This window comes from Gambusia affinis, linkage group LG01 (assembly GCF_019740435.1).
Source record: "Gambusia affinis linkage group LG01, SWU_Gaff_1.0, whole genome shotgun sequence".
NCBI classification, from domain to species: Eukaryota; Metazoa; Chordata; class Actinopteri; order Cyprinodontiformes; family Poeciliidae; genus Gambusia; species Gambusia affinis.
In genome coordinates this window covers 23295357-23316272 of record NC_057868.1, presented here as the reverse complement: position 1 = coordinate 23316272, position 20916 = coordinate 23295357, and the positions used below count along the sequence as shown (strand labels likewise).

General features: G+C 37.9%; 2 protein-coding genes across 2 annotated transcripts in view; one reads left to right on the top strand and one right to left on the bottom strand.

Moving 5' to 3' along the window:
• LOC122828251 (paired box protein Pax-7-like) overlaps nucleotides 1–4904 on the bottom strand; it is a 16096-nt gene extending 11192 nt beyond the window's left edge. The window contains exon 1 of the mRNA XM_044111690.1: nucleotides 4823–4904. Within this exon, the coding sequence (XP_043967625.1) occupies nucleotides 4823–4904 (82 nt within the window). The remainder of the gene's footprint in view (nucleotides 1–4822) is intronic.
• Nucleotides 4768–12775, top strand: LOC122836981 (E3 ubiquitin-protein ligase MIB2-like). Its single transcript, XM_044127022.1, has 6 exons — nucleotides 4768–4955; nucleotides 5063–5323; nucleotides 7251–7429; nucleotides 7717–7910; nucleotides 8654–8719; nucleotides 8901–12775. Exons 2-6 carry the CDS (start codon nucleotides 5180–5182, stop codon nucleotides 9140–9142), a joined length of 825 nt encoding a protein of 274 aa, XP_043982957.1. The 5' UTR covers nucleotides 4768–4955; nucleotides 5063–5179; the 3' UTR covers nucleotides 9143–12775.
• Nucleotides 12776–20916: the final 8141 nt, after the last annotated feature.

Genomic DNA, 20916 nt, shown 5'->3' with positions numbered 1-20916 from the left:
TATTTTTGTCACTTTTAAACATCTCCATGTGCAGCACTACTGAAAATTTGGAAAGATGTCAAAGATGAAACCTTTCTTGGATGACATTTTTACAATGTTCTAAGGATCTTTAAATCTTTATTTGGGCCTGACTTACTGTCTTGAAACTCATCTTTGGCTGTTGCTGTAAATTGTGCTTTATTGTACAGACACAGGATATTTCTGTGTCTATAAAATGTCCTTTCCAAATATAACAAAACTAAATCACGGAAAGTCGCCCACGGTTCTTTAAAAATAGATCCAGAAAAAAAGAAAGTAAGAATGGAAAAACAAAAACATGACTTGGCTTTAACTTTAGCCTGAGCCTCTTACTGAAGGAGTTTTGATAAAAAATGGAAATGGATAATGTCCTAAACATTTGTATTAGAAACATTTGTAACCTTTTGTTGCCATCAAAGAAATTTAGCTAAAGTTTCAGTTTTGACTTTAGTTTAAACATGTTCAAGTCAGATTTATGGACAAATTCATTTTAGTAGGTTTTAGTAAAGATATTGCATATTAAAATAGCTTTTGTGCTGTCCTGATTTCTCTTTAAGACCTGTGATTAATATAATTCAAAATAATTTTCCAATTGTCCCTGTTTGAATAATCAGAGGTGATGACAAGGAGTGAGAGTGCAAGCATCATAACAAATAGTATTTGTTTTTACTATTTATAACAAATATTTAGTATTTTAAACTCCCATCAGCCAGGGCACCTTATAACACTGAGGATCACAATTAGTCTGACTATCATTAGCAAGTGTAAACATTCGTCTCTGTCAGTATTTCCTGTAGGTTGTTCAAATTTTCAAATACAAGCTGTTTCATGGTAAAAGGAGAGAGAAGGGAAAAAAGCAAAGCAATTTTTTAGGCAATAAATTCAGCCTTTCTATTTCTAGGTAAATTTTCTTCTTAACTATTTTGATGTTGGTATCAGTGTTGTTACAGTGTTTAGCTGTAGTGCATTCACTGATTTATTAAAAAAAAAAAAGTCTGATTTTTGCCTTTCCAAATGGCTGAAAATCGTCCGATTCTTGTTACCAGGCAATTTCTCTGGACGCCTCTGATTACTTTTTTTCCCTATCTTTATTTTCCTTTTACTCCTGTTATTTTCTTCATGCATACCGCCTTGTCAAATCTGACCTAGTTAAAAAGATACGGACCCTCCTGATTGTTCTAAAAATATAATTTCCATTCAGATCTGTACAGGAGAGTTACATGTGCACAAAATAAAAGATACAACTTGCAAGTTGTAAAGCAAGAACAGTGTAGGAGAATTGGGACCTCTGGAGGCAGTTCTTTAATTAATGTTCAGTCTGCTCTGGCACGAGTCGTGTGTTCAGGTCTTTGAGTTTAGGCTGCAGTCTTCAGCATTCATTCATCCTGACACCAGCTGCTTCACGCAATGAAGAGAGACATGATTTACAGTGTTCAGGAATGACTCTCTTTACTAGTTCATTCATGTATCATCAAACGTCCTTCACTGCACTGTGTGTGTATTTGCATTACATTTAAAGGTCAAGGCTCATTCAGTTTAAGTGATTTGTCTTTGTTAAGTTAGCTAAATGTGTATGTTTTGTTCTTCAGTGTTTCTACTCAGTTTGGAAAGAGCCAAATAACATAGGTTTGTAACAAAATCAGACTTGATAACTCTTAGACCTTGTACACACGTAGCCAACAGAATATCTCTGCTGTGTCATTTAAAAAATAATATTGTGCACACAGAATCCCTTTCAGAAAAGTTTTCATCCACATGAACCCACTAAAATAAAGAGGTGCTTTAAACATGCTTGACCCATAGGGGGCGGTCTGGTGCAAAGCTAAAATCTACGTCAGCTAATCCGATTGCTTCAAAACAACCACAACTTCCTGTTAGGAATTAAACATGGCGCCAGGAGATTTATTGTTTAAATAGCGTGTTAGAATACAAAATTGATCAAACGTAACACAATATTGCTTGAGAATTACAACAAAGCAAATACGGGGATATGCTGACGCATTATTTGCAGCAAATTTTAATGAGCGCGACGTTAAATCTCAGTTTAGTACACAAGCAAACATAAATACAGAGTTTTCTCAAATCTCCTCTGGTCTGAGTTTTTGTAAATAATTAATTTTAGTAATATTAAAAGCTTTGTTAGTCATTTGTTTTTTACAGTGAGCTGTAGTCATGGCTACAGGGTTCCTAACTCGGTCTAGAACAGGTTTGGACATACATCACATATTTTCCAGATCTATCTCGATTGAGTCATCCATGGATTGATTGGTTGAATTTTGCAAGGTCCATATTTAAACCCAGTAGAAAAAAAACTACCATCATCTGTACAGTAATCTTTTATATATACTCTTTAATATATTGACCTAAAAGAACTGGGAAAAACATGTGATTCACACTTAACCCCACACTTACACCAAACTAAAACAGTCTGTTAATCTGTTGATGTTTTGTCTTGCACAGATAAGTTGAGGGTTGTTTCCAAATTTATAAACTAAAGTTATTTCAGAGAGCAGCTGTGAACATCTGTTTTTTTGTGACAGAAAGACAAAAATGGATTGTTTGTCAGTCTATGTATTTTGTTTGAGGAAATGGAAAACGACAACTATGTGCCAAGTTCACAGAGAGGCCTGGGAAAGTGAAGGAACAAGGCATGTTGCCAGATATCTTCTGAAGACGCAAATGGGTTAGATAATGGGATTACGGTTTATACTGGAGAAGAGATTCTGTTCTGGTTTGACTTTATGACGTTTCTCCCTTTTTTTACTTTACTTTTCTCTCTTTATCACTCCTTTTTCCATCTACTGTCAAATATTTTCATAGCATGACAGTCGGGATCGATAATTTCACAAAAATCTATTATATACGCAAAATAAGTTTAGTTTAAACGTGAGTCTGAATGGACTCACTTCATTCAGAACTATTTGCATTTTGAATTTATTTTGCTTTCACTGAGCTTCCATCACTTACCAAAATGTCTCAAAATGTCAACTAGTTCTTAATGTGAAAGCAGAGAACTGAGGATGAGTTGGTACAGACAGGAGTGGCTACATTAAATAAAAATACAGAGCAGGAACTGCTGTATAAGAGGCTCAGTCAGCGCTTGGACCACCAGCTTTCAGATCTGCAATGCAGGTAGCTGTGACCTCTGGCAGCGTCGTCTTTGGATGCCTTTAAATCACACAGGCAATACAAGTCACATCTGACTGACTCTGCTACAAACAAACGACTTCAGCCCACACCTCCGAATGCGTTCGCAGTGAGAAACTATCCAATAAGGAATTGTTATAATCGATTAATCATGTTAGTAAAAGCTGTTTCTACAGAGGTCTTTGCACATCAGCCGATGCTCTGCGCCCTTCTCCTCGTTATTCCTCGCTTTGGAAACAACGGACAGAAAGGGTCGTCTGGCCGCGTGTGTGCCATCAGTGTTTCCACACAGTAAAATCCTGCAGAGGCAAGCGGTAAATTAAACCCAACTTCCTCCAGAAGTTTTGGTTCATGTCACACTAATGCCTCTGTGGTGATTTGCCAGCTTCCTGGGCGCTTGCTAAGGCTGTCGGCTTCAATTTCACATTTCATAAAGCCCACTCAGGCCAAACAAAGTTGCAATGGTCTCATTTCACTGACTGAGGCCTCATTATGCTCTGCAATTAAACACAGACTGATATCCAGCATAATGCGCCGTAACCTGACTAATCCTGATGGATGGCAAACAGGAAGGTTAATATTTGGGACTTTGTCTCGAGTCATGTTGAAGAGCACGCTTTCTGCTCAGATTGTCTTGTTAGCAGCTTTTGAAGCAGCTGCAGTTCTGTTCAGGTGTCAGGAACTTGGACTTATAATAATGAGGGCTTTTTGTTATGAAAACTATGCGGTTTGTAAACGAATAATGAAAAGTACGTGTTGGTGCTTTTGTGGAAAAACCCCCCAAAAAACTCCTTGTTGAATCAAATGTATGAAAAGAGGTCATGAAATAAAGAAAATTCACCTGAAACTTCTCCTCTTCACTACAGTAAATATCAGTGTATTTTATTGGGATTTTCAATGATGCAGACAAACAGAAACTGGTGTTTCATTTTGTAGTGAAGGGACAATTATACACAGTCTTTTAAATTGTTGACTAGAGATCGGTAGTAACTAGTTATATTTACTCAGTTACATTTTGTTGAGTAATTTTTTCAAAAAAACAAAAACTATTAGGGGTATTTTTACTACGCTGTACTTTTTACTTTTGTTTGAGTAATTTCATTATGAAGTACCACTGTGAGTAGCCTTACTGAAAAATGAACAGGCTTGTTTTAGCCAAAAATTCACCACACATGCACACCTGCAGTTTTTGTTAGTTTAATTTGTTTTGTAGTGAGAGAACTTTGGCAAAAGTTCATTTTGCCTGATTTTGTAATTATGTTATTTATATGTATTATTTTCAATTTAATCTTCAAAATATCAAAATTTCCACATGGTTTTATTCTTTTGTTCGTCTGATTTATGTAATTGTCAGATATTAAATAATTGCTCTTTTTATTAGTAATCACGACTTGAGTAGCCTTTTTACCAAATACTTTATTGGTAAAAATTACCCTTCAGTAATTTCTTGGATGGCTACTTTTTACTTTTACTTCAGTAAAACTATATTGAAGTAGCTGAAGTAGTGCTACTCTTACTTGAGTACAATTTTTGCGTACTCTGCTGTTGATCTGATAGACATGGCGTGTTCTCTGGGTTTTTCCTCTGCCAGCTCACGAATAGTTTCTAAGTGGGTGTAATCTGAGTTGTGACTGGTCAAGTTGTCTGTTCATCTTACCTTCAGGGCCACAGAAAAGATCCTGGCTCGAGCTCGACAACTGGTGGACGTTAAAAAGGAAGACGGCTTTTCTGCCCTTCATCTGGCTGCTCTCAACAACCACAGAGACGTCGCCGAGGTCCTCATCAAGGAGGTGAGCCTTCGCTGTCGCCTCTTTGGTATTCCTTTTTTATTTATTCATTTAAATCCACATTTTCTGTAAAAAATAAATTGCATTTCACTCGTCTTGTTTCCTGTTAGGGGCGCTGTGATGTCAATATCCGCAACAACCGAAACCAGTCACCGCTGCAGCTGTCCGTCACTCAGGGCCACACGGACCTGGTGCAGCTGCTGGTGGACGAGGGCGCCGATGTCAACATGGAGGACGAGGACGGTGACACGGCGATGCACGTGGCCCTGCTTCGCCCGCAGCTGGCCAACGTCATGCTCTCCCCGTCAGCAGGGGGCAGCAGCACGGAGGAGGGCAGCGACGGCTGCTCGTCCACGTCGCTCTACTGCAGGGTGAGGGTCGATGGGGAATCTAAACATGGAGGCTTATTAAACGATAGATTACTGTTACTTTCTACTTGGAACTACAAAGGCCTCAAATCACAAAGTTCAAAGTACAAGTTGCACTGGCAGATTATTTCACTTATAACTTGTCCTTTTTCATCAATATGAAGGGATTGTTGACTTAAAACAAGCTCCTTAAAGATTATTTGTTTAAAAATGACATGTCAGTTATTTTCATCTTATTTAAAATTTACTTAAACATTTGCCCTAGAAACTACACCAAAGATACTTAGTAATATTTTGTGTTTTTGAAGTGTAATACCTGAATCTATTTAAATAAACAAAATGACCAAGTTTGTAGTTAAGAACTTGAAGTGACGGTTACAAAGCAAAGAGGTAAAAATAAATAAATAACCCCTATATAAGTCAACATAAGCTAAAGAAAGTAGCAAAGACCTAACCAGACGTTGCTGATCTACTCTAAAATAGAGACTTCTCATTCTTGTAGCCTTAAAGAGATAAATATAGTCTCCAAGTGAGATAAAAAAAACACTCTGGGAAACATATAATAGGAAACACAGTAAGGCAACAAACCTTAACCAATGAGTGTTTCAGTGTATGCTTAGTCTCCTGGGATATGTTTAGGATGAAGCTGTTAGTTGGGTTCCAGGTAAACAGCAGGATGAAAGGTGAAAGAAGGTAAAATGGGGATTTATGTGTCTGAGTTTGGAACAGATTTATCTGAGAAGAAAGGACCTCAGTTCAGTGTGCAAGCAGGTCGCAAGAACCCAGATTAACTTAAGAGACAGTAATAAGGTCAGAGTGCAGAGAAGTGGACCTAAATATATAATATAATGTGTTATAGTTTCAGTGTTTAATAAAAGTACAAATATGGGTACAGAACATAAAAGACTCACTTTCTTGAAGTAAAGATGATATCACAGACAGCTCTGTTGTTTTAAAGGTTGTATTTGTAAAAGATCCACAGTGTTATTGGGAATAAATTTAGAGGGAAAGTCAAGAATGGAAATAAGCCAAGATGGGGCTTCAGTTAGTAGGTCTGTGATACTTACTGAGCTGTTTCCGTTATGGAAGACTAGAAATACTCTGATCAATTTTGTGGACAATTTCTGATCTCCCATTTTCTTTTTCCTTTGAAGCTTTGATCTACAATTTCCAGTGTTAGTGGACTCAGATTCTCGGTCGGTGATTACTGTTGATCATCCATTTGCAGTCAATAGCCGACTTCTCTGTGTCTGAAGTTTGATTTCTAAGTATAGAGTCAGTTTTTTTCCCTCCATATTTGATGTTCGGTAGAATTGTACAGACCAGAACTGCACTGCCTTCAAATTTGTTGTCCCTTTTGTTTTTCAGCGGCATTAACACAACCATTTGTCAAACTCTATTATTTTTCCTTAGAAAAAAACCTTCAGTTGTTCCCCTGATGTGAAACATTTCACACAAGCTCTGTCCCATTACATGGTGTAAATATTTCATGATTTAAAAAAACATCCTCATTGCTCCAGAACACCACTAACACTGCAGCTCCTCTCAGCATCATGGGCTTTGAGCCAACACACCCATACACACCCACACACACACACACACACACACACACGCAAACACACACACAAACCACCCATACGCAGCCATGAAGGTGGCTAGACTTGAGTCCTTGGGGCCGTTTTAGCCACCGTCAGCAGATGAGTTGTCCTGGGAGTTCTTCTGTGTTGATTAGATGTGGGTTTATGTAGCGTCTAAATCTGGATGACTCTCATTGAACTTCTTGCATTTATGTTATGCTCAGTTTTCCTGCATCTTTTTAGAGTTTACTCTTGGAATAACACAATCTCATTTACTGTCATAATGGTTTTTAGCTCAGACTTTCTCTCCTCCTCCTCCTTATCCTCTCGTCTTCCTCCTTCTGCGTCCACAGCTGAATGCCTCGGGTCTCCTGGGGAACACCGAGCTGAACGTCGCCATGGCGATTGCTTGTTTTCTGGCCCAGGAAGGTGCTGACATCAGCTACGCCAACCACAAGGGCAAGAGTCCTCTGGACTTGGTGGGAGACAGCACCATGATGCAGCTCATTAAGAACTTTTCTGAGAAGCACAGGTACGTTTTCAGAAAACTGGCGTAGAAGTCAGCTATGACCTATGACCTGACATTCAGTTTGATTAAAGGGCAACTGCAAGGTTATTTAGGTTTGAGTATAAAATTAACAATGAAAAACAACCCAAAAAGCAAGAAGCGGAAACTTAGAAATGAAATGTAGCTCATAAAGAAACATTTTTACGCAAACAAATCCATGCCAGAGTTTGATTTAGATAAAAAATGTTGATTTTTATGTTGACGTGTTAGTCATTTCAGAGGAGCTCTTATGGCTGTCTGTTGTCGTTCAGGTTGCAGCGCCTGCAGGCCATCACGTGTGGGCAGGGCCTGAGCAGCGCGAGCCTGCGGCGGGTCCACACAACACCCAACACCATGACCAACCTGGTTTTTCCCACACCGGCCGGTCCCAGTGAATGCCTCATCTGTTCTGAACTGGCTCTGCTGGTTCTGTTCTGCCCCTGCCAGCACAGCGTGGCCTGTGAAGGTACGTCTGCAGGCTGTGGTGGTGAGGGGCGTCCGGTGGAGGGTCTTCTATGTATTCCAGATTGACTGCGGATCCTTAAAAAGCCATAAATTTATATATCTACTATTAAGGCCTTAAAATTGACCTTAAATCTGTTAATCATGTGTCTGAAATTTTGTCCTGGCAGGATTATTTAATTGTTTATTCTGTGTGTATATTTATTTTTCTCATGGGATTTTTCTGGCAGGCAAAAGGTTGAGTCATACAGACCTCTTCATTCTGTGACTCAATGCTAGCATACCCTCGCTGGCTAGCTAGCTAGCTTAATGGGTAACAATAAATTTATGGCCAGAGAAAGTTTGTACATTTCTGTGGAGATATAGGTAAACATGTGACAATAACACATTTTGCTGGACGATAAGTTGTCCCAGAAGGTATTGTGATAAATGATAATGTTGTTTTTGAAACAGTTTTCAATTAATATAAAGTAATATAATGATAATGGCATAAAAAAGGCAAGAAGACATTCTCAAAGAAACTTTAAATTTTAATGTACATTTAACTGAGAGAGAGAAAATAGAAAATGATAAATCATGCAAATGGAAATTATGGAGCTGGTTTTAATTTATTATTCTATTAACTGATTTACCGTTTACTGCCACAAGCTTATAGGATCTTTCATAATGGTCATAAAAAGTCTTAAGTTTGAGTTGGTGAAGCCTGTAGAAACCCTGCAGTCAATAACTTTAATTTTGTCTTAACAGAATGTGCACATCGCATGAAGAAATGCATCAAATGTCAGGTCACAATAACCAAGAAAATACGACAAGGTAAGAAGAGATTAGAAACTTTTATTTTCTGGTGTACGGGATGTTTCGGAGCTAGCCTCTGTCCATTCCTGGAATGGAGCGGCACAGACAGCCGACCAGCCTCATCTTGCACAATAATGCTGCAACTACACGTCAGACTCTGGATTAAAACTAGACATTGTCAATGATTTTGACTCCGCAGATCAAACCGAGGTGGACTGCAGCCCCGGCACCGAGAACTCTGAGCAGCACAACCTGCTGGAGCAGCTGCAGTCCCGCTACAGGCAGATGGAGGAGCGCATCACCTGCCCCATCTGCATTGACAACCACATCAAGCTGGTCTTCCAGTGTGGCCACGCCTCCTGCATCGACTGCAGCGCCGCGCTCAAGACCTGCCCCATCTGCAGGCAGACCATCCGGGAGCGGATCCAGCTGTTTGTCTGAGCTCCAGGTTTGTGTCCTCCTGGGTCCGCCGCCCCACTGAACCCAGAGACAGACCCCAGGAAGGGCTGCGGAGGTGCGCTGCTCTCATGGCCCTCTCGTCTCTGGCTGCCGCACCTCACCGGCGGCGATCAAACATTCGTACAACTTTTTTTCTAAAGAGACGCTGCTGTAGATCGCTCAGAGTTTGCTGTTACACTTTTGGTTCATTTCCATCTGGAACAGCCCAGGAACATTGCTTTAATTTAAATTCCTGCTGCAGGACAGACTCTGAGCCAAGCCCGGGAGGAAGTGCACGAGGCAGAGTGGACGTGACGCCTCCCTCCGTTTCGAATCCTCTTGATTGATAAAGGAGCGACTTGGGGGAATGGGGGGGGTTTGTTTCCTCCTCGTATTTCCTGTTGTACTTTGTCCGACCCTTTTGCTGCTTTAAGTGGATGTCTGTTACCCATCATCCTCTGTGGTTTTCTGGTCTCTTTTGTTTACATGTCTGCACAGAGGTCGGTTGTTGTCCTGGCGCTCCTTGTCCCGTGAAGTACATCGCTCCCATTTACATCCATCTCTTAATTCTCAAAGTAACGCTCTGCAGAGAGAGGGTATAGCTGAAAGCTCTCTATGCAGACCCCAAAACACTTCTGTCTATATGCAAAGGGAGACAGACACTATATATGCATGAGTATATGCATATTATCCAACTGAAAACAACTTGTTTTGTCACAGATAAACTAGGGTTTTGTTTTACTCTAGGGTTACGCTTGTGGTTGCCAATGTACCTTTGACTACAAAGTTTTATTTATGTGTGAAAGATGTTTTGTCTTGTTTTTTTTGTTTTGTGTTTTGTTTCTACTGAGGTTTAACCCAAGCCTACGTCTGCTACTCAGGGTATTGCATCTTGGAAGCACTTGGAATATCCATAAATGTTTTAAGAGCCCTTTCCCAGACTCTCACACCAACACCATTACAGCGCGTTGTATCGATTTGTTCTGGTGGATCACCAAGAGGAAGAAATGGGACAAAAACAAATAGATTTTGACATTAATGACTAAAATAAACACAAAACGTGTCATTTCTCAGTTGAAATGTGGACTGTCGCGGAGCAGATTCTGCGAAAAGACCTTAATTTCCCAAAACATACAAAATGAAGAAGTGAGAAGGTGCAAACTCTTCCAAATGAAAAAAAAAAAAAGGATCCAAATTTGGATTAACATGGATTATCTTTTCAGGCTAAAGCATCTCAAGTTTTCTTTTCACAAATCAAAAAAATCAAATCAAATTTTGTTTGTATAGCAGATTTCAGCAGCAAGGCATTTCAAAGTGCTTTACATCATATCAGACAAAAAAACATTGAATCAACAAATTATACTAGAAATCTCATATTGACACACATTCTCTCTGGTTCACAAGAAAATAGGCCTCACTAATTATGACAGTTGAAATTAATATCAGTTCTTCACATTTTATTTATTTCTGCTTCATGCTTACGGTGAGTTTAGCTGATCATGAGTGCAGCTCTGGGGGTCTGCAGGCGGCCAGCAGCTGTCCCACACACCGTTATTAGGCTATTAGCATTACGCTGCATAAATGTGAAACATAGAGAAAGTTATATGTGCTTGTCCTGAGTTATTTCACAATCTGTTGACCTTATTCAGCTCCAAAAATATAAAAGATATAAAATACCGAGGAGGAACCTCATGAGCTGTTACCCCGGCTGATGGCCTCTGATCATGTTGTGATGACTTTTGATAGAGCGTCTTTTATTGATTTTATTCAACATTTTTAACAAAGAAAAGCTTTTTTTTATAGAGAACAAAACACCTGTTTTGTCATTTTTGGTGACAACGGTGCTGATTAGGGCAACACAATTTATAGAATGAAGGTTTTTATTTCTGCTTTTTTTTTATTTCTTTTTTTTTTATCCAGGAGCAGTTTGAGTAGCTCTGCTCTTTTAGTGAAGATGGGTCAGGTCAGTTTGGGGTCATTTCTGCGTCTGACCGCTCAACTATATGCTTTGACATACCTCTCCAAGTCTGTGAATGTGAGCCACTTGGACCTTGCAGATGAGCGAATTTTTTTGTTGTTGTTTTTTTGTTGTTTTTTGATGGTCGCCCAGCCAGCAGCACAGATGACGACACGCCCGTCATCATCAGGCCTCATGGTGAAACAGTCTAGACAGTAGGAATTACTGCAGATACAATGAGTGCAGGCCCACTAGGAAAGTGGTTTGAAATGCGTCATAGCATGCGTTTAGGGTTGTTTCCATGTGGTCGGGTTGTCCAGGACGGGTGTTGGTGCCGGTTGTTGTCCAAACATCCCCAATCAATACAAGAAGGTTCCACACAACTTTACGTCTGATTGTGTTGGTCTGCTCCTTGTCACTGGATTCCCCCTATTTAATGAGGGTCATGCTTTGTTTTGTTTTTTTGGTATGTTTTAGTTTTTATCAGGTGTATCGTGCAATGTGTAATCACACATCTTGTCTTACCAGTGGAGTATTTCAGAAGCAAGCCGCCCCGTTTTTTCCTCCTCTGGAGTTCTGGATTGTACATCAGCTTTGTCGTTTTATTACTTTTTTTTTTTGTATGTTGTGTTTTCTTTGAAGGGCTTATGCATATAGGACAACAACAACAACAACAACAACAACAACAACAACAAAAATCTAGTCTAATTTTAATTGAATCCTTTTTCTTATTTTTTTCTTTTTTATCTGGAACTTCCAGAGACAGGAGGCGTTTTTAAAGTCCTCGGTGTCTCCCCGACGGTGGGAGAGACAATGTTAAAGATGTACATGTGAATGTTGGTAGGGGAGATAATGTATCCTGTCTCACGCTGCCTTTTTTTTTTATGTGTGAAGAAAAACAAAAAACGTCTAAAGAAAAAAAAAAAAAAGTTAGGATATCCTTGTGGTTTATGAGGAGGAAATGACTTTTACATCAGTGCCAAATCGCATGAGGATGTGCATGAACATGAACATGAACATGCACATGCACGCCCGTTACTACACAGATGCTCTCTTCTACCCCAGAACCCCCTCCACGTCAGACGGGGGGCAGATTATTCAAGCGGTGTGTTACAAAGCATAGCGTCGGGTTCGACTCCGGATCAGACGCATTTCTTTCTCTCTCCCTGTTTGTGGTGTTAGCCTTCCAGCTTCAGCAGTCACACTCTGAACCTCTACGACAGAAGACGCTACTCTCATTCCCAAAACGTGATCCGTTCTGAGCTTTTTACAACTATATACTTATATATAATATATACATATATATATATTTATATTTACATTATCAATCAAGGGACATGTTTCTTATAGAAGTTTCAGTATTTAAAGATTGTCCTTTGGTGTTCTGAGTTGATGGGTTTACAGGTGAGGCAATAATGTTTAAGAGAAAAAAAATGTGTGAAGCTGTTTTCATTTCCTTTCCTCCTTTTTAAGGAGTCTTGCTGTGAGCACGGCGAAACGGTTTCTGTACAAAAGTTCTTAATTAAAGCAGCAAAATGTTACTGTCGGTGTTTGTACAGTTCGACTCTCGGAGTTCTGATGTTGGCCTTACTGTCCATTCCTCCTCCGTTGATGTTTCTTTTTTCAGTTGAATTCTGTACAAAAATATTTTGCAATAAATATGGAACTGTTTTTTAAAAGACTGGATCATTTGTTTTATTACAGAAACATCATTTAACTGAAAGAATGAGGTTTTAAAGCTGTTTTGTGAGATATTTTGAAGATGAACTTGAATTCAGTTTGCCCAGGAAGTTGTGAATACGGACCGATGTGTTGACTTTCCGATTTAAGCTGGAGCTGAACAGAATATTTCATGTTGGTGTAAAACATCCTCAGTTCTTTCTAGAGTGGGATCAATCAGGCTTATACTGACAGAAGCCGATTTTAGATTTTCCTTGACCTTCTGCTTCTGACTTCGACAGACTCAGATTTTTTTCAAGGGACTGTGACTAATGAACGAGGAAAAGGTTTGTTTCCAGTTCTCTTGTTTTGAGTCCAACAGGAAATGAAGAAATTATAAATTATTTTCATCCCCGTCCCACACCTTTACCTACTCATTTTTTAAGGTGGTATTTGAAGCACTTTCAGACTGAAACTCTGGGTTTTGATAGTTTTAATGAGTATTTTAAAAGATCCCTTCTTTTCTGTTTTTTTTTTTTTTTTACCAATCAGGTGTAAGTTGGTTTCTAATTTCTGATTGATGGGTATACCTCTAACCAGAAAACATTTTACTTCGTGCTTCCTTCATAAGTTCTTATTTCAAAGTTTGTTTTCATGAATGAACCTCTTTGAGGCAACAGTAACTTACTTATTTTAAACTGATGTTGTAACAAAAGCTGTTCAACGCACCTTTAATTGAAATTCTGCTTCTAGCTTGTTTCAGAAACTTCTTTGTGTCTGAGATGAAAATCTTCTCCATATTGCTGAAATAAAGAGTCAGTTTTTCAATGAGAAATTGAATGTTTGACAAAACAATGGGTTGTCCTCTTTTTGATTTATTATCTGGCTGTAAATGTCATAAATACATAAGATTATTAATGACCAGCATTATGAGGTAGATTTACAATGTTTGATTATTGCTGTTCTCGGCCACCAGAGTGGATATGAAAAGCAGTGGGAATGCAGATGTTTCCTGTGATTTGTTCATTTTCTTCCTGCTGTTTTCTGTAGGAACTTTGATTCTTATGCATTTGGCAGCTTAACTCTAACAGTGAGCAGGAACAGCTACAGGGCAGCCACTAAACATCCACTGAAACGAGATGTAAGCTGGCAAGTGGCCTCGAACTCCCTGTCATTTCAGACTTGCGTTAGTGTGTCAGAATGTGTTTGAAAGTGCTATATTTAGTCAACGCTTTCTTTATTTGTTTTAAGTTTGTGATCCTGTTCCATTCCAGAGGGATTTTTTTTGTTTGTTTGTTTTAAATAAGACACGATTCCTCATCCCTTCTCTTCTTTTTCTTAGGAGTAAACAAAGATTTTTCCTTTACACCTCAGGTGCAAGATGCTCTCAACAACAGACTGATAGAAGATCTTCAGCATCTTGCTGCAAACCTTGAATGATCTTAGCTTCCTCAAGAAGTCCAGTCTGCTCTGTCTCTTCTCATAGACGGCTTCACTGTTGCATCTCCAGTCCAGTCTGTTGTCCAGGCGAACACTGAGATATTTGTATTCCTCAACCACCTCCACTCCTTTTCCCATGATGGAAACATGGTTTGACCTGATCTTGTTCCTCCAGAAATATTGCTGAATACCTTCGAAATCTTTCTAACAGCTTCATATTTATTTATAAATTGTCCTGTTGCTTATTATATGTGGAGGTAAAGATACTATCTCCCTAATTCTATTACTTTGTGTTCTTTATTACTTTAACTTTTTTTTTAACATTAAAAAAAATGTTTTCTGATTTTATTTTGTTCACTTGTCAACACAGGAGAAACCCAGTGGGGGAGAGCTCCACCTAGTGGTGGATAAAAATACTAAGCATGACCTGAGACTTCCTGTTGTGTGGATCTAAATAACAAACCAACAATCTACATTCTCCTTAATTAGTTTATCACATTTTACATTTCTTTCCCTGTCTTACTGTTATTAACAATCTGCTATCTGTGCTGTTTATTTTTTTTATTTTTTAATCTCTGGATTAAATGACGAGAGGGACATTTTGTCTCCTATAGAGGGCGCACTTGTTTACAGAACCGAAGCCATATTAAGACGCGAGCTTCAACCTGACAACCCTGCATTCATCTCCCATCAACAAAACATTAAAATAGCGAAAAACTGCACACCGTTTCCTCAGTTTAAACATTTTACATTTTTACAATTTAAACTTTTCTTTTTTCTTTTTTTGACTGTAAATAAAGCAGTTCATCATAAATCTTGAGGTCTGAGCGTTACGGTCCAGAGTGCAGTACTGTGAAATGCTGCACTCTGGACTTAAATATGTATAGATATTATTTCCCTTGCACTTGAAGGTTTTAGGTCATTAAATAAATTTTAATAAGGGATAAAGATATCTTGAGTGAAAACAAAAAGCAGTTTCCAAATTATGATTTCATTTCTTTAGAGGAAAAATAAACTATCCAAACCAACCTGCCCCTAAGTGAAATAGTAATTGCCTTCCTTATTAAATAATGAATTAACTGTGATTAAACAACTATTAACGACAATTATTTAAAGAAATGAGCACTGTTTCACAAGCCGACCCCAGACCTGATTAATGCAGTTGTTGCCACCAATCACTTTGATGATTGTTGAATCTGACACAATTACTTATTAGATTCTGGGTCAATTACTTTTTTAGGTTTGTTTGAAAAGCTTCCTCCCCAAACCCTTTAAAAATGTAAATCATGACTTGAAAACAGCTTTTTATTCTAATGTTAATTCAGTACTTTTTTGATGATTTGAAAAATTTAAGTGTGACAAAAAAACAAACAAAAAAACCCAGACTAAATATATTGGGGATCAAACTCTTTAGCACTCCACCATGCAAGGTGAACGTGTGGTTCTACAACAGCGTCCACATAATTACAATGAAAAGACGAGAACAACTTAAAGTGGTTAAATAACAGCTCTTACATTAAAAGCTGCAAAAACGAAGATGCTGGATTTTCTACCTGTATCTGTAAACAGGTTTGTGCTGATTGCTGCTCACATTTTGATGATTTTTAAATCTCCACCCTGGTTTTTTGTGGAAACACCTCTCTGAGTGACTTTTAGATCTTGACTCTCAGCTGTATAACATAAAGTAATTCAAGTTTTTGTGTTGAAGGATGTTGCTAAAAGGTCCAAACAAGTACCAGTTTAAAAGTAGCTCATTTGATTGATCATGGACACGACTTCTCCATTTGGTAGTGATTTTTTGTTTTTGGCAGATATTCAAGCCTTGCTGCCTGTTCTGGGTGTTTGGTCAGATGTTCCTGTTCCCTTATGGGAAAAATCACCTGCATGAATAGAAATACAAGAAGAGGAAATAATTTCATTAGATGGTTCCAGGCTACAACAGAACTGAAAAAAAAAAAAAAAACCCACAAGCTGGACAGCTTTTGTTTAAGCTCCTGTTTTAGATCGATGTGTCTCAGAGGGTTTGCCCCGTGAAATGTATTTATTTAACAACTCTTAGTAAAATAACAGGCGTGCTCAGTCAGATGGTTTTTTAGCTCAAACGCTGGCATTGGTCTTTCTGTGTGTTCAGTGAGTTCTCTCTAGGTCCACTGGCTTCCTCTGACTGTTAGCTTATGTGCTTTTATGTGAACATGGTTGTTCGCCCTGTGAAGGACTCTTACTCTACAGGGATTTTTTTTTTAACCCTTTCATGTCTCTCCACTGAAAGGGTTTAAAAAACTGATGTATTTTTTACTTAATCTCTCAAGGTGATGGGCATTCAATCCACTCTGTAGTACCCTAAACATTTGGGGGCGTTGAAAACCTAACCAAAGCGGTCCAGGTCAAACCCGTGACCCAGTTTTGTTTTGCTAAACCCACCCGGGGTCAGTTCATGTGCAACATTGGGTGTGATTAATAAAATAACATAAATTCATCAGTTTTCAAAACACTGGGCTAAAATGAGATGCTTTAGCCCAAAGATCCCATCAAAATTGAACTGAAACAAAGGGGTAAAATGTCAAATTTTGGTAATTTACCAATGTGCAAAACTTCTTGACCACTTTAAAACATTAATAGACAATTTTATGTGTATATCTCCTTCTTTTACTTTTTAATTGCACATAATTCCAGTTTAGATGGAAAGGAAAATTGTCTTTTTTTATTTTAACAAAGCTGTGTTTCTGTGTAATTGGTTGACTAAATATGTCATCCTTAAAAGTTCAATTATTAAAATATTTTTCTTTTGCAATTACCACAGAGCGCCACCCCTCTGGGTGAAGGGATGCAGCCTCAGTGACCGGTCTAAACGTTTGGACGGGTTGTACTGAAAGTTGTGAATTTCCCTTTGTGATTACTAAAGTATATTACATCACTAATTTCTTTTTGTAGTGGTGGGGAAAAGCATTTCTAAGGTTACCCGTTGATACTTCCTCCTATTCCGGTTGTTCAGTTTTTGGCAGGTTTCCTGTTGACCAGGACGCCAGTCAGGGCTGCTGTGGTGGTTCTGTGACAGAACAGGTTGAGCTGCAGTCAGTTTTTTTTTTTTTTTTTTTTTTTGTCTAAATGTCCTCATTGACCTCTGAAAGTCTCTGTGTTGCTCCTGGAAAGTCTTCAGATTCTCTGGATTGTTTACTGAAAATGCATATCAGAATAAAACTGTGGATTTGATTTATTTAAGTTCTATTGTGTTAGAAAACAGATAATTAAATCACGTCCTCAAGTTTTCTGTTAATCGTTGAGCTGTCAGTTTGCTCCTCTGCCTCTCATTTCCTCCTGTAGCAGAACTTTAGCTGGAACTGTTGCAAGAAAAAAAAAAAAAACAAGCACAGCAGCTTTCAACAACCACAGATTTTATTTTTATTTTATTTTTTCAGAAACAACAAATTCCAGCTAAATGACACGGGAAACACAGCGGCTTCTCCTCTGTCCTCCCAAAAGCCCAACAGCATGGATAATTAACCTTGCATAAAATTACATCAAGAAGGAAAATACAACAGATGGTGACAGATGTGGCGTCTTGTTGAGTTTATGATAATTATAGACGTTTAGGAAGACAGGGTATTGTTCTAGTTTCGCTACTTTAATAGGAGATGCACTAAACACTAAATTACTCCAACTTTGGCCTTGGAAAAAAAAAAAAGGTTTGTGCATTTAAGGTTCAAACCAAAAGTCAGCTGTTTAAATCCAGACAAGACTCAGATCTCTGTGTTTGGATCTGAGCGCAACACAAGCAAGCCGTCACTCACACTGGATGGCATAGATGAAGCATATAATTTCTGACCCAGAAAAATGCAAAAATACTTTGATTTTTGCCTCTTATTTTTAAACTCTTAATGTATTCATAAACTGAACCAGCTTCCCAATGGTTTCCAATGAAGTTTAAAATAAAAATTCATAAATCTTCAATTTTACCTCGTCGCATTTTGTTCTCTGTTAAACAGAATATAAATTGTCTGTCCAAAAGTGAAGAAAGGAAATTCAGTTTGGAGTAGCAAGAAAATTGCACACCTAGTTGTACTGTTCATGATGTGGCCCTTATGATATTGTATGCATACTGTAAAGAATGGTGTAAAATTTAGCTTGTTTTTTAAAAGCTAAATTGTGTGAAACATTCAGCTTGTGTCAGCTCACAGTTTTTAACTTTGTGTCAGGATTTTACTATCCTGGCAGAGTGTTTTCTGTACATCACTCAATTTACCAGGCTGATCTGAAAGTTCACACAGCTGTTGCTGTATTCGGACAGCAGACAAATGCAACTAAATATAATTTTCCTGTCCATACGTGACCCAAGTCTGGCTTTTTTTTATGGCGGCTTGAGCGGCGCAATTCCAGTCTTTGAAGCAACAATGAATTCAAATGTGAAGAGAAACGCTTCTAGATGTTTTCATGGAAACCAAGATGTAGGGAACTGTCGGCAGCTTTGGGCTCAACGTCCGGACTCCGCCGGATGAAACCCGCTGTTTGCACTGTCACTAAACACATGTTATACCATCAACAGGTCGCGCTGAATCGACTGCGTCCCCGTCCCAACACAAACAACAACAAGCTCATCACCAGCAGCCAAACGGTTGCTGTGAATTTGCTAATGCAGCCTGCGTTGCTGCGTTATTTAGTTGCCAGGGGCTGTTGCTGGCAACAACCCCTGGCAACTAAAGCAGGGGTTCCCTAGGCGATTGTCAAGCTTTACAAAGCTCCTGTAAGGCAGCTGAGTGTAAGCCATGAAACTTTCTTTAGGATTATGAAAAAATCAGATTTGACATTTCTGTCACATTTATATTATAAGTGAGATGAAGAGGGAGGAGGAACAGAGGTCTTCAATAAAGTCCATTCTATTCTATTCTGTTCGGTTCTGTTCTGTTCTATTCTATTCTGTTCTGTTCTGTTCTGTTCTGTTCTGTTCTGTTCTGTTCTGTTCTGTTCTGTTCTGTTCTGTTCTGTTCTGTTCTGTTCTGTTCTCAGCAGCTTCAAGCTCAGTTTCTGTCAATCATCTCACTGCTGATCATAAAACTTTCTCCAGTTAATGTGAGATACATTACAGGGCTACATTAATATTAACATGTGTTGTATTATATTTACCACAAATTTAAAATGTGTTATCAACAAGAATAACACTATGATAGGAATGTAATTTTTTTTTACAATGATTTATAAGTTTTATAAATTTGTTTTTACAGTAGGGTCACTGTAGAAAATTACAGTAAGACTGTAATAAAATTACAATAAGACTAATCAAACTACAGTAAGACTGTAATAAAATTACAATAAGACTAATAAAATTACAGTAAGACTGTAATAAAATTACAGTAAGACGGTAATAAAATTACAATAAGACTAATAAAATTACAGTAAGACTGTAATAAAATTACAATAAGACTAATCAAACTACAGTAAGGTAGCTGTAAAATATTTACAGTATGGGACTGTTAGGTTACTGTACTGTTGAGTATAAAATTACAGTGACTGGCTGGAAACCCTGCTGACAGGAAGTTACTGTAAATTCTGCAGTGACTTTTTGAACACTATTCTTACAAGCCTCTCAGGTGTCATCGGTTTGCTGCACTGTTTTCTATAATGTTCATTCCAAGGATTTACAAGGATGTGGGTCCCTTGGCTCGGAACTGTTTTGGTGCCGTACCCATTAGAGAAGAATTGTTTTACTAATGCAAATGGCCTCCTTCCTAAAATGATGGCCCAAGTTTTTTTTTCCAAAAGATGTTGTAGATGTCTAGATCTGAGTATTTTTCATTTTGGTTGCAATACTTCAGTGTAACAAGCAAATATTGCTGCTGCAAAATACTGTATTTTGTTTTGCTTCAGTTTGTCAGATTTAAATTGACAATAAAAGAAAGCAATTTTAAAATATATATGTATATTGTTTTTAATTAGAAAAATAAAGCATTTTTTGAGAGTTTGGTAAATTAAGTTGCAAGTTCACATTTAAACTTTTAAAAGCTAGCAAAGAATGCAGTTTCATGAACTACTGCAAAATGACAACTTTTTGTAATTCTACTACAGGACTACTGTAATTTTATTATGATAAAAATGTGATGAAATCACAGTAACCATGTTATTCTGCTATTTAAAAGAAATTACAGTAAAACTAATCAAATTACAGCAAGGTTACTGTAATTTCTTTACTGTAAAAAATTACAGTAGCTTACTGGAAAAGCTGCTGCCAGTAAGTTACTGTAAATTCAACAGTGACCTTTTTTTAGTGTAGATTATAAAATAAGTATTTTCGTATTGTTTAAATTAATACAAATTTCAAAATATTATTACAGCTCACCTGGTATGAGCCTGTGAATGAGTCTAAATGAAGAACAATGTCTGCAACACATGCATTCATTAAAAAAAATAAAATAAAATAAAGACAAAAGAAATAAAAAATCTGTTCCCCTCTCTGATGGCGTTATGCAAACAGCAGAAAATGATTCAGATCTGTAGAAGAAGAAACAACACAGTTACGTGATGTTTTGGCTGCTACGCACCTTTCAGGAATATTCTTGTTAAAACTGATCAGATGATGCATATCCAGAAACACATCATCATCAATATGCTGTTTTATTTCCAGAGAGGCTAAAAAGGCTTTTATACATTTTCTGATCTGCTTTTGAAACAAGGGATTGACAAATTATTATTTACGTTTCACATTTTCAGTATTTATAGGTTTCCAAGCTCT

Coding starts and splice junctions, on each gene's coding strand:
- LOC122836981 (XM_044127022.1), top strand. CDS start 5,180: ATGGAGGACGAGGACGGTGACACGGCGATGCACGTGGCCCTGCTTCGC. Junction 5,324..7,250: donor CCACGTCGCTCTACTGCAGG/GTGAGGGTCGAT, acceptor CTGCGTCCACAG/CTGAATGCCTCGGGTCTCCT. Junction 7,430..7,716: donor AACTTTTCTGAGAAGCACAG/GTACGTTTTCAG, acceptor GTTGTCGTTCAG/GTTGCAGCGCCTGCAGGCCA.